Here is a 15,987-nt window from a genome sequence, read left to right on the forward strand (position 1 = left end):
TTTTCTTAAAACAAAATATTTCCACTTTAAACATTCAAAGATCCATCGACTTGAAAAGTAAAGTGAAGCCTCCTACAGCAGATGCTCAAGACAGCACCCAGACCACACAGCCAGAGAACTTGGGTGGGTCAGAACCAACACTGGTGGTGCTGCCCAGCCCCCTCTCCATGAGGGGTGTGGAACTAAACCTCACAGGAGAAGACCCCCTCAGAAGCTCTTGCTACTGTAACTGATTCCTAGCACTTGTATAAAAGCTTCAGATGTTGGCCCCAATGTGAGCAAAATGCCACTTATCTGTATTTTCAGACCATAATGCAAAAACAGCCACAAATGATCATGCGATTCATTCCAATGTCAGTGTTTCATTTCTCCTGGAAAAACCAAACCAAACCAAACCAAAACACCTACTTTACTAAGCCCAACGTTGTGGTATTTCTTCTCCATGATTTTCTTCACTGGCTCCTCTTCCTTGAAGGTAATGAAGCAAAACCCACGCCTCTTGTTAGTTTTGTTGTCCATGGGGAGTTCTATAGACTCAACCTGGCAGAGAAAAGTTGTGTTAACTTCCATCCTGCCATGGCAAACATTCCAAATATTTCTAATAGCTCAGATTTGCTAACTTAAACTATTTACAGTTAGCAAATTATTTCAACTAGGTGACAGCATGCCTCCACCATGGGCTTTACATTATTAAATAAATATCACTCTCATAGACAATAACAAAACATCACCACTAGAAATTATGTTCCCAACTGCACAAAATACTGTTTTCACCGAACTCCTTATCATTCGCCCGCTCAGTAGTTTTTAGGACACACAGTGCACACAGAATATTCTGTAAGTGCTGGATAAGCAGTCTCAACCTGACCTTCAGTTTTAACTTGTTAATTAAGGGGGAAATAGGTGTTTCAAACCTTTAGCAAATCTAAATATTCAAGCATTGTATGAAAAACGTTTAACTTAGATAAAGTTCATGGTTCTGCTTGTCCATCATGTATGCTGAGCAGGATGAATGTTAAGTTTTATTTCAGTACCTAATTGCAAACAAAAAGATCTCCTTACACATGGCATGTGAGAACTCAGCTTAGGCAAATAGTTGTTACAGTCTACCACAGAGTAAGAGGGCAGGCATTTCATAACCCAGCTGACCAACAGCTGAGTTATCACGGTAGTGTTTCTGAGCTAGGAGAGGAGCTGCTGCCAACTCCAGTTACTCTCACTAAGCTCACTAAGCACAGCTTCTAAGCTCTGAATACCATCAAAAACCACAGGGGACAGAGATAGAGAGGGAGAGACAGACTTGCACAGAATGTCAGCAAACTGTCTAAATCCGAGCAATAGCACATCAGCTGGTGTGGCTGAAGAGCATCGTGCCCAGCTAACCCAAGCAGCAAGCTCCAAAACAGTGCCTCCCATGTCAGTCCCTGCACAGACAGCCAGGCATCCCACAGATCAGTTCCCAAGTCTCTGACATATCCCTGTTCCTCCTTCCACCAACCCAGTTTACATTACCAACCCTCATGTAAGGTTCTGAATAACAAGTCATGTGGAGCTGCACTGGCCATTAAGCTCGAAAGGAGGCTGAGCTTGAGTTTTTGTTTCTCTTTCTTTTTTGCTGCTTACTTCTGAAGACAGAACAAGTTCTACAAATACAAGCAGTTTATCTCATCATGTACCTCACCAAAAGCTCCAAAGTACTCCCTTATTTTCTCTTCAGGTGTGTCTGGAGATAAGCCCCCAACAAAAATCTTTTTGACAGGTTCTTTTGTTTTCATGGCTTTAGCTCTTTTAGGATCAATGACTTTCCCATTCAGCTTGTGTTCTTTCTGGTCCATGACCTGTGGAAAATGAAAACAGGCCCTTACTCACAGTTCAAGCTATACGCCTCACTGTGGTTTCAAGCAAGGCTCAGTTTATTCCATACCTTTTGTTAATGCCATCACTTCAGCTGCAATATTTTTATTCCAGTCATCATCTATCATGCAAATCCAAACAGTTCTTTGATTTTGATCGCTGACACAGACAGTTCTAACAAAGCCTTGCACCAATAAACCAGAGCCCCTTGTCACCCAAGGGAAATAAGGACATGGCATTTCTCAGAAAGCACCAGACAATCCCATCCCTTCTCTCCTCAAAATTCACAAAGAAGCATTTTATCTGTGTTCTACCACTGAAGATCAACAAAAGTGACACACTTCCAGGGTACTCTGTCATGAGCAATTTAGAAAGGCTAACAGCTAATTTTCGCTTGAAGAAAGCCCAAATGCTTCAAAACCTCTGACTCCACTCCCAGTGTTCACCCTGCAACTCTGGAACATGAAAACTTGATGCTCTTTTAAAGTTACTCCTTTCATAGCAGTAGGTAGCAGCTATTTTTATCCACAGTACTTTTCAACTGCAGAAGCCCAGCGGGTTGCAGCATTTTCTCCTCCAAGTACTCAAAGGCATACTTTAGGAAGCGCTGCTGCTTCCAGCTACTGTAGCATGACTAAGATGGTTTAGGAAGAAAACAATTCCATACGCATCATTTTAAATAGGCTCTATCCCAGGATCACCTGTAACAGGCCACTACAAAAAAAAACTACATGTGTAATCACTTGAGTGCTACATCTTTACTGGTTACAATTTAACATGCTGTTTAATTACATGAATATTACCTTATCTACACTCTCTGATTCCTTGAAGAGCACAAAGCCAAAGCCTCTTGATCGCCCAGTGATGGGATCCAGCTTCAGAGTGCAGTCTACGACCTCGCCAAATTTAGAGAAATAGTCCTTCAGATCTTTCTTGGTGGTGTCCCAGCTGAGGCCACCAATAAACATTTTCCTGTCGAGACAAGAATGTTAAAGTGATAAAACTTTTTACTTTTGAGAAAGAAGAAACAGCAGAGCTTTATCAGTGAACACTCAACATACACAGGAAAGTCTGCATTTTTCAAGATGTCATTTAAATGATCCTGGCCAGCTTAGATATAGGCTTGCACATATGCAACAGTTATGCACAATCTTCTGCTACACTAGTTTATTTTGCTATCCCAAAAATGCATAAGAAGCAATGAAAAGGTGTAAGACCATCTCCTTGCACCCCTCAGCCACTGACTCATGAGCTGAGTTCCATTCAGGCCTCTGCAGGCCACCCCCCTCACCCCCTCTTCTCCATCCCCCTCAGCCATTTATGAAACAGACACAGGCAGGACAGGTACACAGAAGCACTGATAAGCCTGCCTGGCCAATATGAGTAAACTCCAAACTGAATTCAAAAGTGGAGTTGGGTCCCCTCCCCCAGGGAGCTGTAAAAAAGCACTGGACGCTCAAAGCTAATTTTTCCTCCCCCAGACATGATGTAAACTGCTGGCATAATCCAAAATAATCAGTGGAATAACTTTCCAAAAGACATGTGCTGCTGGGAAAACAGGTACAGCCAGTACGTTGAATCATGGCTTTTAATTACAAAAGAAACTGGGAGCTTGGACTCAAATCACGGCCATCCTGTAACAGCAGTACAGCACACAAAGTTCAGGAATTGCTGAACTTAGCTAAAGGGAGCACTTCATGGCTTGTGTCACTTGAAAATCAAGCTGATGAGCACAGGAACAAAATGCCCCTAGTCTCAGGCATGTGGCTTATATACCTATACCCATTCAGAGAGCATTCACTTTGAGATGATCTTTTCTAATGCTGATAAAGAACATTCTACAGCGGGCTCAGAATTGAAAGGTACGATCCAGTGAGACATATACAAACATTTTTTCCAAACCTTTGCCCATTTTCCCTGTACCAACGCATTTCACAACGATATGCGCAGCTTACAGAAGACCTGAGAAGCCATGTGAGTCCGTTTCCATCTCCTCCACTTTCTGTGTGCAAACATTCCTGCACCGATTGTGTTGCACTTCCATGTGTCTGACTCTCCCAAATCCAAGCTGCTCATGTGAACTTGCTCCTTGTTGAATTGGCTGTGCTCTTGTAAAATAAACAAGAACAGCTTCTGACAAAGCTCAGATGTATGAGGGGGGGTTCACAAGCTTCAGGTGTTTCTAAATTAAGTTTTTTAATTCGTGAACAGGAGCACAATCCTCTATACCTTTCCTAGCTTTCTCTGCAAAAGAGCATACAAATCCTACCTTGCTCGTTTGGGGAGCAGCACGGAAAAAAAAAGTCCATGCTGGAAAAACAGCAGCTCCTACTAGTTGGGCTCAGTAATCCCACAGATTTATCAGTGGCTGTGTTTATTTTTGTTCTAAGCAGTAAAACATAAGGCAGGCTGACAATGTAACATCCTATTTCTGATACATGCAGGGGGAATATTGATTCTCTGCTGGTTCCTTCTAAATGTACACGTGCTATGTGACATACAAAGCATTTCTTTTACAGCTATCAACAGAGCAACTAGCATGAGATACAAGCCTCTGCTTTCTATCACTGAGCTCACGACAGACCAAAAACAGAAGCCTGAAATCAATGTCCTTCCAAAGGTTTTTTTTTTTTTTTTTTTTTTTTTAATGGGGCAGAACTTTATATGCAAGTGTGGTAATAGAGCAGCAAAAATAACCAACTCATACGTGCAATGCCACTAGGACATAAAAAGCACAGCAAAATACGGGTGCTTCCCAAAGCATAATTTAGCTGGTTTGAGACACAGCAGCACACGCTCTTTCCTAAACTAATTTCTGAGAAGTGTGCAGGCACAGCTGTCAAGCGTCAGACGCAGCACACAACAGACCGGTGGCTGCGGGCTTATCAGGAAGTTTCCTGGCCTTCGCCAACACAGGGGTATCCCAGCTCCACGGTCGCCAAACAGGAAAACTTGGGGGTAGAAGAACAAGCCGTGCCTTTCTGGCTGAGAACCCTCTCTAGTCCCAAGCGCACAGGGAATACCGTGTCATACCCACGTTCAGCACGGAGGGAGCGCCGCGTCCGGTCGAGCTGTCAGAACACCGACTTTCCCCCACCCTGACAAGTGACAGGTCAGAAAACCCCTCCTGCGTGCCGAATAGCTCTGAACTACTAACAGCCAGCGCGGGCTGCGGGGCGGTCACCGCCGGCACCACCGCACGGCACGGCAGCGGCGCTTCTAGACTGCTACGATTAGTAAAAACGACGCACGTCCCCACGGACAGCCCCGCGCAGGCACAGAGTCCCCGCGGCGCCATGTAAACAAACAGGGCCGCCCCGCGCACTCAGAAGCCCCGCGCTCACCCCTCGTCCTCCTCGTTCTTGCTGGCGTCGATCTTGGCTCCTTCCGACTCACCCCCGCCGCCGCCACCGCCGCCGCCGCCGCCGCCCGCCCCGTCGCCGTCTGCCGCCCCGCTCCCCGCCAGCCCCTCGGGCTGCGCCGGCTGTTCCGCAGGGCCGCCCCCGGGGCCGGCGGCCGCCGAGTCCATAGCGAACTGCTGCTCCGACATGGCGCCGCTGCCCCGACCCAGCCCCGTCGCCGCTTCCCCCGCCGGAGGCGCCGGCCCCGCTGGCGGCCCGAGCGCCCCGAGCCCTCCTTCTTCTCCCTGCCGCTTTATTTTAATGGCGCCGCCGCCGACACAACCTAAAATGGCGGACGGAAGGAGCGCGAGGGCGCATCACGTGACGACGCCACCAACACAGCCGCGCCGGGAGACGATGGCGGGAGCGGGAGCGGGAGGCCGGGGAAGGCCTCAGGGCTGATGGCGGGCTTCGGCCGCGGCTCCTTTGCGAGCAAGCTCCTAGTTCCCGCGAGCAGACTCCACATTCTGTCTTCAGGCTCCGCGGAGGGGGGATAGGACTGGTGACAAGGGGGGTAACGGCTCCTCTCCTGCCTCTGAGATGTCCGTCTGGAACTGATGATTGCCACTGCGCAACAGCTGTGGAGAAATACAGCCTTTGCTCTACACCAGAAATGCTGCAACATCTGAACTCCATCCCTCCTCCCGGACAGCTGGAAGAGCCAAAAGCACCGACCTCCATTTGCGTAGATGGTGCTGGCTGCTAACCTAGTCCACAGCAGCATTCATCCCCACAACAAAGACAGAATCATGAAGTAGCAGCTGCACCCCTGCCCCACAGCTCAGGTGTGAGCATCAATGCGCCCACCCTTCCTTCTCATACTAGAAGTCTATTTATACCACTTCGACACAACTAAGTCCACAGCCAAGGTGAAGACTATATTCACTTCAGGAAGCATTTATTAGAGAATCCTTTAACATGAAATTATACAAATAAACTTTGTATAAACACAATTCCACATTCGCAACATGAATGGCAAAAAAAAGAAAGTAAAAACCATAAAAGAAAACTAGTTGGCCGCTATATACAGTTGGACACAGTTGTGTCATACACTAAAAGTCTTTTACAAAATAGTCATTTCCTCTCACGAAGACCACCCTCCACTGACGCCCGATGCTTTGCAAGGTGTCTTTGCTGCAGCATCTCTACCTAAAAATGAAGACAAAATATATGTCAGAGTTTTGGAAGATACTACAAGAATCGTTAAAAGGTCCATTTTCATGAACTGCTTTAAGTCTTCTATATATTCCTTTCGTCACTGTTAAAGATCATATGCATATTTCTTAAGGTAACACAAGAGGTTTTGTTACCCACTAATAATTTGTCTTCCCAAATACTGCCATTCGGGAAGCTGTTCCAGAACAACACGCATCCCAATTCGGCTGATTATTGGGCTCCGGATCAGATTTTTCTCTGGAAACACTGCCACAACGGGGTTTCCCATTTGCACAGCCATCATTCATACAGATAAACAGATCAGGTTGGTGTACTTCCAACAGTTCACGTGCATATGATCTTTAATGTCTTTCCAGATTTAAAAGTTCGTTTTGGTTTGCAGATTTCACTATTAGCTATAAAAAGAAAAAAGCAAGCATTAAATCTTAAACAATGCACACTTAAAATGAGGTTCCACAATTGAAATACAACACTAAACAGAAGACCAAATGATTAAGCTGTAAAGGCATTTATGTACTTTAACTCCTGCAAAAAACCATTTAAGTTAAGACACTTAGTCTCCAAAAAGATTAAAAAAAGAAGCCATAGTCTGAAGTTTTCCACTTTAATCTTTACGCTGGTACATGAAGTTGGAAGAGACCATACCACAGGACAGCGTTTTCTGGTGTATGCCTTGCGCTCTGCCTGCAACGTGCGACCCCAGAGATAGACGTGGTCAGGGTGACACACGGCCTGCAATGAAGTTCCCGCTGGCGGGTACAAACAAGGTATAATGTCAGAGTTAGAAGATAACATTCTTGTTTTCCTTAAGTTGTACCCATTTCAGTACTTTACCTGTTAATACTTCTAATAAGTTTAATTATTCCTCTAGATCACCTGGTACACAACGCAAAACAGAAAAACTCTTATGTTTTTCTGAAGTACTAAAGAAGATAAAGTCACGTTTTTACAAAAGTTAAAGATCTATAGACACGGTAGGCAAAGCTGGTTTTAAAAAAAAAAGATATTTTTAAGTTAACAAAAGTTTAATTAAAGAAAAAGGTCACACTACACAAGGTTTTACTCATTTGTCTATTGATCTTTAAATTAGATTAGCATACTTTGAGTGAACCTCGCGCTCATGTACACACCTGTTTCCTCAGAGACAAGGAACAGCTTTAGTATGGCTGGTAGTTGTTTTGGTGATTGCCGCCACCACGAGACGCCTTTCCGTATGTGCTTTGTTGGCCTGTTGGCAACACGGCAGGAAAAAAGAAAAACACACCAAAAGCATTGAAATAAGCAATCTACTCATCCTTCTTAAGTCCTCTCATGCAGAACATCACCCCCCCAAAAATGGCTTTTTCAAGCCACGCCTTACAAGAAAGAGCTGCTGCAGAACAGTGTATGAGGCCCCTGTTTAAAGATGCACAAATGATCTCGAAGATCAAAATCACTCACCACTGTAATCTGTGTATCCCGGTCCATATCCGTAATTGGGATAGTTGTATCCAGAATAGTCATATCCTCCATAGCCACTGTAGCTTTGATCACTGTAAGCACTATTGTAGTTCCCATATCCTTGATCGTAATAGTTATTAAATCCTTGATTCCAGTTTTGACCCTGACCTGAAACCAGGCAGAGCATTTAATAACAAGTTCTGTGACTCAGTCTTCACATACCACTTCATTTAGCTGTAAGTTTTCTCTTCCAAAATTACTACTTGTAAGAACCCTACTTCCCACAGCAACCCATGAGAACTAATTTGCTAAACTAATTGATCCATCTCATTTGGCTATCAGTGACGGCCTGAAAGATCCAATCACTCAGAACAACATTAGATGAAAGAACACGCCAATTCCTGCCATCCAGGGGGAAAGACCAAAAGCATGCACAACCACAGTTCCTGTAGTTTTCCCAACTTCCATTTTTAAATCGTTAATTACACGAACAAGGTTATAACACAAGATCAGATGCATCATCTTAGTTGTGGCTGCTTGACTTTGTAAATCCTGACACGCATTAACCTGTGATAACTGCTGGCCTCTTTGCAAGGTGTTGACAAGTGACCATCTCTTTAGCCAGTGGCTCATGACTTCTCACCCACAAGCAAGCCAACATCCCCTCACACAAAAAGATAAGTAACAACAAAACTACACGACCACACTGGACATTTTATTATGCACTGAACTACAGGTCTACAAAAACAATCTACGTTTTGTCATCTGAACACTTGAATGCAAGCTGGGATTCTTTAACTTCCAAGATTTATCACAAGAACCAAAGTTGAACTTATTGCATTCAAGAAAATAATTCTTTTTAAACGAATTATTTTTATTTATTTATTTATTAAGTCCCACATGCAACCTGAAACAGCTTCAGACACCTTCAATACTTTTACACAAATCCGAATAGCAGAGCACTCACCCCGTCCACGTCCCCTTCCACCGCCTCGTCCACCAGACGCATTGCTTTTTCCTCCTTTCTGTTGCTGCTGCTGTTGCCTGTACACCTCTTTGGGCTGCGCTACTTTGATCTCACACTGTTAAGACAAAAAACCTTTAACTTGTGAAGAATTACAGGACCGTTCTGTCGGCTGCCTTCACGGAAGCAGACAGGCTGCCTATTCCACATACTAGTGAGAAAGCATCACTACCTTGCCTGAACCAATCTGATGGTATCTGCTTTCTAGTAACTTCTTTACTGGCTCTTCATCTGTGTATGTGATAAAGCAGAAGCCCCTCCTTTCATTCGTCTTTGTGTCCATGGGAAGCTCAATGTTTTCAATCTGCAATAAGAAGCAGGTACCAATGATGCGTGAAGGTCAATACACAACCTGTGCCAACATCTCTCAATGCACATTTCATTGTATTTACAGCACATTCTACTTGGAGTTGCAATATTACTTTGACACAGTCAGGACTGTTTGCTATGGACATCCAGCCACAGGGACATACATGAGATTGGATATTATAAAGAATTTCTTCTTTGAAAGAGCAGCAAGGCATTGTCACAGGCTGCCCATAGGGGTGCAGTCATTGTCCCCAAAGGTGTTCAGGAACAGTGGATTAGTGGTACTGAGGGACATGGTTAGTGAGCATCATGAGCATGGGCTGGACTTAGTCATCATAGAGATCTTATCCAACTGTAACGGTGTTATGATTCTGTTAGCACATCCACTCACAGGACACTGCAGCTTTCAGAACTTCTGATGCTAACAAGTCATCCCGCTCCAGCAGTACAGAGCTGTTAACAAACTGTTTTAACAACCTCTAGCTCCACAGAAGTCCAACTCAGGCAATACTCCCTTGGAAAACGGCATTTACCTTACACGAGGCCACAGCTTACCTCTCCAAAAGCACCAAAGTACTCCTTGATCTGCTCTTCAGAGGTATCCGGGCTCAGCCCACCAACAAACACCTTCTTGGGTGGCTCTTTCCCCTTGAGGGCTTTCGCCCTCTTGGGATCGATCAGCTTTCCATCCAGCTTGTGCTCCTTCAGCTCCAGCACCTGGAATGCACAGATTGAAGCCCTCAGAGTGCTGAGGCAGACGCGCATAGCACACAGCAAACGACCGGAGGCCCACGCACAGCCCTTACCCCCCGCCCCGACACGAGGCCCATCCACACACCTTCTCCACGCTGGCAGCGTCCTTGAAAAGCACGAACCCGAAGCCCCGCGACCTCCCGGTCACCGGGTCGGTTTTAATCGTGCAGTCCACAACCTCTCCAAAACGGGACAGGTACTCGGTCAGGTCTTTCTTGCTCGTGTCCCAGCTCAGGCCGCCGATGAACATTTTCCTGCGAGGCAGCGGCACGTGTGGGCGGGGCGCGAAGCGCGGGGAAGCCCCGCCCCCGCCGCTGACGTCACGCCGCGTGACCACCGCCCGCCGCCCCACCCCGCGCCAACTGGGTCAACCGCGCGGGACACAAAGGCGGCCCCGCCCCCTCCGCTAGGCCCCGCCCCCTCCCTGCGACGACCGCCCCCTCCCCCACGCGGCAGGCAGAGATGGGGGGGTGGGGGGGGGTGCTGGCGCTACTCCGTCTCGCAGCCTACCCATCGTCCTGCTGGTTCTTGCTGGCGTTGATCTTGGAACCCTCGGCGAACTCCTCCGCGCCGCCGCTCATCTCGGTGGCGTCCTCCATGGCGGGGCGGCTAAGAGCGCAGAGCGACGGAGACCCGCGCGAGCTAGAAAATGGCGGCGGAAGAGATCCGGGCACCGCCTGCGCCGCCCTTATATAGAGGCGACGGCAGCCAATCAGCGCCTCCCGGGGAATGCTGCAGCGCCCCCCTGCGGCGGCGCCTCCCGCGCTCTCCGCTGGCTGCCGCCATGGGCGTGCTGCCGGTGCCGGCGGGGGTGCGCGCCATCCTGCTGGACGTGGAGGGCACCACCACCCCCATCGCCTTCGTGCAGGTGCGCGGCCCCGGGCGGAGGCGGGAGAGATTTGGGTTTTGGGGGGGGAGGGGGGCTCAGGGATTTGGATGATGTGAGTGGTTTTCACATTCGGTTTTTAGCAACGTTGGTGATTGGGTGGGCTCCGGGAATGACCGCGGGTTTTAGGAACGTTGGTGGGCTCGAGGGGTTCTTGTGATTGCGTGGGTTTGGGTGATTTTAGGTGTACCGGTGGGTTTGGGGTGGGTTTAGGTATTTTGATGGTTTTATGGTGGGCGGCTGTTTGAGGGGTTATTTTATTGTGCTTGTATCATTTTAAGTATTTTGGTAGGTTTTTATCGACTACGATGGCTTTCATCGATGGGTCTTAGCGATTCTGATAATCCTAAGTGAGGATAGTGGATTTCAAGGTGGTTTTGGGGATTTCAGAGGGTTCCAGGGACTCCCGTAATCTTTAAGGATTTGCGTGGCTCTTAACAATTATGGTAGTTTTTAACAATTTTGGTAATTTTAGACAGTTCAGTAGGTTAGAGGGGCTTTGGTGGCGTTTCCAGATTTTAGTGGGGTTTTTTTAAGTGATGATGGTGGCCCCACTGCTCTCAGTGGCCACAATGCCAGCGCTGCCCTGCTTGCTCCCACCCCACCACCGGCACTCAGATGAAGGTTTTAAAGCTCTTTCAGCATTTCTCTGGTTTTGGTTTCTGAGCTGCCATATTCATGTCTGCGTGTGCTGCCAGGAGACACTGTTCCCCTACATCAGAGACAACGTGGAGCAGTACCTGCGTGCGCACTGGGAGGAGGAGGAGTGCCAGCGGGATGTGGGGCTCCTGAGGCAGCAGGTGAGGGCACCTCGTGGCATTGGGTCACGCTGAGGCTCCTTGTCCATCCTTGTCCTTCACTTTCCCTGTCCCCAGGCCCAGGAGGACTCGGGCCTGGACGGAGCAGTGCCGATCCCATTGGAAAGCGGCAGTGGGGATGAGGAGCTGGAGCGCGTCATCCGGGCAGTAGTGGACAACGTGCACTGGCAGATGGCTCTGGACAGGAAGACCACGGCGCTGAAGCAGCTGCAGGGACACATGTGGAGAGCGGCCTATGCCACGGGGCTGGTGAAGGGAGAGTGAGTAATGGTGAAGGAGCAGGCACGAGGTGCACTGTTCCTGGTATCCAGCAGGAGAGGGGCTGCGTTGGGCCCTGAACTCACATACGGATGTAGGTAGGGTCAGTGCCTCCACAGAGAAGTCAAGAAGGACAGCCTTCCCATCTGCTGCCTTATAAACAGGGAGAATTATCTTACAGTGGCCCAATCGCTGTGGATTTAGCGATACTGCTTGACAGCATCCAAAGAGTGGGCCTTGCAGGTGCTATACAGCAGCCTCAGAATATTTTTGGCTGACTCCACGTACACGTAAATCACTATAAAATGACTGAATTACTTTTTTCTTTTGTTAAACAGCTAATGTACCAAAGCACTGAGCACGTGACTGAGAAACTGGAGATAAAGAGGCCAGCTGGTTGCGACAAGGCTACAAAACTCAGTCCCACACTTCCCTATGTGGCTGTTGGGAGCCCTGTGTCTATTTGGGGCAGCACTCTCAGGTCTTGGCCCAATGGCTGCACGGTGCTGGTGGGAAGGCTGCTCTTTGAGCATGGGTTAAAGCTGAATTCCTCCAGCACCTCTCCGTCTGCTACATCCTACTTCTTCCCTGCCCTTCTGAGGGATTCCTGGGATGCATAGATCCCTCTAGAAGCAGCGCATCCCTCTGGAAGCATCCTCCAGTGCCTTTGGGCCTGCCTTACCTGCTGCCCTGTTTTGCTGCAGAGTCTTTGAGGACGTGGTTCCAGCCATCCGGAAGTGGAGGGAAGCTGGGATGAAGGTCTACATCTATTCTTCGGGCAGTGTTGAAGCCCAGAAGCTTCTGTTTGGATACTCTACAGAAGGCGATATTCTAGAGGTAGATAACGTTACCATCTTCCTCATGGCTTCTCCACCTACAGAGCAGACCCATCCTATGGCTGTTTGTGTTGTGACATTTTGTCAGTAGTCTCAGATGGGAAAGCAGGATAGTGTGGGAGCCTTGATTATCAGCAGTTTAGCTCTCTGCTTCTCATATAGTGTCCAGCCTTTGCCTTTCTCTGTCTTTCAGCTCTTTGATGGCCACTTTGACACCAAAATAGGTCCCAAGGTAGAAAGCGAGAGCTACCGAAGGATTGCTGCAAGTATAGGATGTGACACTAACAACATTCTCTTCCTGACTGATGTCCCTCGAGGTAAGTGACCTGCTGCCTCACAGGACTTGTCACAGCCATCCAGTGATGCTGCAGACCTCCTTGCTTCTAGGGCACCCAACTTGTCACTGCTGTGCTTCTTCCTGAAGCGTTCAGGCTTGCACAGGGCAGTGGGATATCTGTGTGTGACACTGTGCAGTGAGGGAAAATAGGCCAAGCAGAAAACCTGTCCTTGCCCCAGGAAAGAAACAAGGAGAGTGTTAAAGCAGAGTGGATCATTTGCTGAAGCAGTCGGTGTGCCCCATTTGCAAACAGGGTCAGAAGTTTTTGTGGCTTGCACTCAGCTTCCCCTGGGAACAGCGATGCCTGCTGTGCTTGGTATGGTTGGTCAGTGGTTGGTTGTGCTGCACAGCAGCAGGAAAACATTGATCCTGGTCTTCAAGGCTCAACTCCTAGGAAGCCAGATTGGTGAAGCCTCTTACTGCCCATCCTGGGAACATCTTCTGACAGAAATGGGCCGATACCTTGGTCTGAGCCAGCTTAGTCCGAGGAGTTAGCCTCAGTCTCCTACTCAGCTCAAGCAGCACTTCTAGTGAGAGCTTTCAGTAACCTCCTTGTCCCTGCAGAGCCTGCCCCAGGGCCTCTTATTGTGCTTGGGGTGAGAAGGGAGCTCGCGAGGACTGGCTGCAGGCTTGCAGGGTGTTGGGCTGGCTAACTTCAGCCAGTGCCACCTGCAAACACTGCTGTCAGTCTTAACCTTTAAAAAGCACGTTTTATGGGGCTGTTCAAGCCTTAAGGGCCCTCGTGTGGTGAAATCACAAAGCACATCTCCACATCTTCACTCTCTCCCTTTTTTGTTTCAGAAGCAAACGCAGCCGAGGAAGCGGACACTCACGTGGCTGTGGTCATCAGACCTGGTAACGCAGGACTGACAGATGATGAGAAATCATACTACAGCCTCATCTCATCTTTCACTGAACTTTTCCTGCCTTCCTCCACTTAAGGAAAGTGATGCACACACAGAAGGCTGTGCTTCACCTGAGTCGTCCTTGTGTAACTTCAAGTAATTTTGTCCATGACCAGAATGTAAAACCAAACCCACGTCATGTATTGGACCCACAGCCAATGCAGGTATGGATGGAGAGTATGGTGTGGGGTTCCCAATGCAGTACATTACAGCTGCCACAGACAGCTAGTCCTTGCTGCAGGCAAGCTGTATATACAGAGAATGACTTAAATCTTGGCTACACCTACAGCAGGTCCTAGGTACAAAACAGTATGACTTGTGTGCTGACACTGCTTACAGTGACACTGTCAGCCCACGAGAATGAAGTAGAGCATACAGTAAGAATTAAGTTCTTTAAAAATTGAATTCTGGACCCACCTCATGTTGCTGCCAGGTGATGTGAGTCTGCGGGATCCAACAGGCTGACACCACAGCCAGCTTGGCTGCATTTCTGCCCAAAACTACCATAGCTCCTCAGTAGCCAGCTATTGCTGGTCAGTTGTGAGCAGACCTTGCCAAACATCCTGCTGCATTGAATGAGAGTTAAACCAGAGATCTTTTCACCCGCCTTACTTTAACCATGCCAATTTATAGCAACAGTCATGGAGCTTTTCCTTCTATAGTCAATAAAGCCACAGCTTTGTTTACATCATGTTCACTGTATTTAGCTTTGCTGCCTGTCACCAGTGATCCCAGCACCTAAAGGAAAAATCTATTTAAAAATACAAACAAACAAAAAAAACACAGTTTTTTTTCCCTGCTTTTGCCCTCCCTGTCCATTCTTTAGGACAGACAAGCCTGTCTTGCTGAGGAAGCAGCATCATGTCCCTGTCTGTCTCATGATTTGACGAGGGACTTGGTGGAAGCCAGGAGGCTGAATCAAGCAATAACAGTGGTGGTCTGACACAGTCGCTGGCACTCAGCTCAAGAGTATCACCCACTACTTACTAATTGCTGTGCAGCTGTGCTTGAACTTGCCCCTCACAGCTCTGGTAATGAAACGGCCACAACAGATTGCCAGCACACACGCTGCCTTCCTGAGCTCTGGTGCACATCTTCAGCTCTCCTGTTGAAGTAGCTACATAGAGAAAAAAGCACCTGAGGAGGTAAACACGTCATGCCAGCACTGCCCTTCTAAAACTTGATGGCAGCTGTGAGGCAGCTAATGTGAATGCCTTTCCAGGCTGTGTAGAGCATGATCCACCTCCGAGAAAGAGCCTGCTAATTAGCACTGCTACAGTCTGTACCTGCATGGCTGAATGATCCCCAGCTTCATTAAGTGTTAATTTGTATCATGATAGTGTAAATATTTTCTGTTCTGTGTTTGCCCTCATAAAGCTGTGCATGGGATAGGGGACAAAAATAAAACTCACTTTCTCCATAAAAGCACTTTATTTAGTGGTCATGTGTATAGTGGTTGTCGTTTAGTTGTACTGAAATGTGCTGTTAGAAATTCTGTAAGAAATGTACAGAGTTATTACCAAAAACCTGAAGTTCAGTTTGGATTGCATATAGGAAAATGAAAATCAAGTCACAATCATCATCCTTCTTTTTCTTTGTTAAAATTGTTATAAAGTATAAAACAATAAACCAAATTGATTTAAAACAAAACAAAACAAAACAAAACCAAAAAGGAGGACTATTTACAGTAAAACACCCTGAAAACAAAACACTGCTCGTGCTCCCTATGCATCCACCATGTGCCTGTGTCAGGGGTCCCCCTGCATCCTGTCCCCCACCACATAGTGCAGGACTGTTGGTGGAGCTGTAGATGACCTGGTGTGCCCCAACCCGCAGCCTCAGCACCTTCCTTCCCAAAAACAAGTTCTGAGCCATGAAAGATCATATAAAGGGCAACTACCTTTAACAGAAAGCTTTCTTGATCATTTGTCCTTCCTGGAGAGGCCTCTGCCCTTTTTCAGAGCATTGAATGCCCTTGTGCCCTTTTCCT

The 15,987-nt window shown here is 47.5% G+C and overlaps 3 protein-coding genes across 11 annotated transcripts in view; 1 reads left to right on the plus strand and 2 right to left on the minus strand.

Moving 5' to 3' along the window:
* HNRNPD (heterogeneous nuclear ribonucleoprotein D) overlaps positions 1 to 5,404 on the minus strand; it is an 8,732-nt gene extending 3,328 nt beyond the window's left edge. For 4 of the 5 annotated variants that reach the window (XR_006167771.1, XM_042812538.1, XM_042812537.1 and 1 more), the window contains exons 1-4: positions 5,199 to 5,404; positions 2,658 to 2,826; positions 1,677 to 1,838; positions 409 to 540 (exon numbers count right to left, since the gene is read on the minus strand). Coding sequence is in view for 4 of the 5 variants with exons in the window: in XM_042812538.1 (XP_042668472.1) it covers positions 409 to 540; positions 1,677 to 1,838; positions 2,658 to 2,826; positions 5,199 to 5,404 (669 nt within the window). In the remaining variant the exon portion in view is untranslated. Of the gene's footprint in view, positions 1 to 408; positions 541 to 1,676; positions 1,839 to 2,657; positions 2,827 to 3,809; positions 3,963 to 5,198 lie in introns of all 5 variants that reach the window. The other variant, XM_042812539.1, reaches the window with a different exon arrangement.
* A 732-nt stretch (positions 5,405 to 6,136) lies between these two features.
* Positions 6,137 to 10,629, minus strand: HNRNPDL (heterogeneous nuclear ribonucleoprotein D like). 4 transcript variants are annotated; one of them, XR_006167594.1, is made up of 8 exons: positions 10,468 to 10,629; positions 10,043 to 10,211; positions 9,760 to 9,921; positions 9,068 to 9,199; positions 8,839 to 8,953; positions 7,872 to 8,039; positions 7,077 to 7,659; positions 6,137 to 6,404 (listed from the first exon to the last, which is right to left on the minus strand). XR_006167594.1 is itself a non-coding variant. In XM_042811594.1 (8 exons), exons 1-7 carry the CDS (start codon positions 10,554 to 10,556, stop codon positions 7,589 to 7,591), a joined length of 906 nt encoding a protein of 301 aa, XP_042667528.1. In that variant the 5' UTR covers positions 10,557 to 10,629; the 3' UTR covers positions 6,137 to 6,404; positions 7,562 to 7,588. The 4 variants fall into 4 exon arrangements, 3 of the variants coding, with proteins under 3 accessions (XP_042667528.1, XP_042667529.1, XP_042667527.1); XM_042811594.1 differs by having other exon boundaries at positions 7,562 to 7,659; XM_042811595.1 differs by having other exon boundaries at positions 6,137 to 7,180; positions 7,562 to 7,659.
* A 90-nt stretch (positions 10,630 to 10,719) lies between these two features.
* Positions 10,720 to 15,430, plus strand: ENOPH1 (enolase-phosphatase 1). 2 transcript variants are annotated; one of them, XM_042811590.1, is made up of 6 exons: positions 10,720 to 10,825; positions 11,542 to 11,643; positions 11,719 to 11,921; positions 12,624 to 12,756; positions 12,949 to 13,072; positions 13,894 to 15,430. In XM_042811590.1, exons 1-6 carry the CDS (start codon positions 10,742 to 10,744, stop codon positions 14,031 to 14,033), a joined length of 786 nt encoding a protein of 261 aa, XP_042667524.1. In that variant the 5' UTR covers positions 10,720 to 10,741; the 3' UTR covers positions 14,034 to 15,430. The 2 variants fall into 2 exon arrangements, with proteins under 2 accessions (XP_042667524.1, XP_042667525.1); XM_042811591.1 differs by lacking the exon at positions 10,720 to 10,825 and having other exon boundaries at positions 10,910 to 11,643.
* The last annotated feature ends 557 nt before the right edge of the window (positions 15,431 to 15,987 follow it).

The sequence above is a fragment of the Centrocercus urophasianus genome, unplaced genomic scaffold (genome assembly GCF_019232065.1).
Source record: "Centrocercus urophasianus isolate 14NV4802_14NV808 unplaced genomic scaffold, USGS_Curo_1.0 seq_13, whole genome shotgun sequence".
Taxonomy (NCBI): Eukaryota; Metazoa; Chordata; class Aves; order Galliformes; family Phasianidae; genus Centrocercus; species Centrocercus urophasianus.

Excerpts from the sequence above, each read along its gene's own strand:
- HNRNPDL (XM_042811594.1), bottom strand. The coding sequence starts at position 10,556 with ATGGAGGACGCCACCGAGATGAGCGGCGGCGCGGAGGAGTTCGCCGAG. Across the intron at positions 10,212-10,467 it reads AAGAACCAGCAGGACGATGG|GAAAATGTTCATCGGCGGCC; the intron begins GTAGGCTGCGAG and ends GCTGCCTCGCAG. Across the intron at positions 9,922-10,042 it reads ACGCTGCCAGCGTGGAGAAG|GTGCTGGAGCTGAAGGAGCA; the intron begins GTGTGTGGATGG and ends TGTGCATTCCAG.
- ENOPH1 (XM_042811591.1), top strand. The coding sequence starts at position 11,383 with ATGATGGTGGCCCCACTGCTCTCAGTGGCCACAATGCCAGCGCTGCCC. Across the intron at positions 11,644-11,718 it reads TGGGGCTCCTGAGGCAGCAG|GCCCAGGAGGACTCGGGCCT; the intron begins GTGAGGGCACCT and ends CCCTGTCCCCAG. Across the intron at positions 12,757-12,948 it reads CAGAAGGCGATATTCTAGAG|CTCTTTGATGGCCACTTTGA; the intron begins GTAGATAACGTT and ends TCTGTCTTTCAG.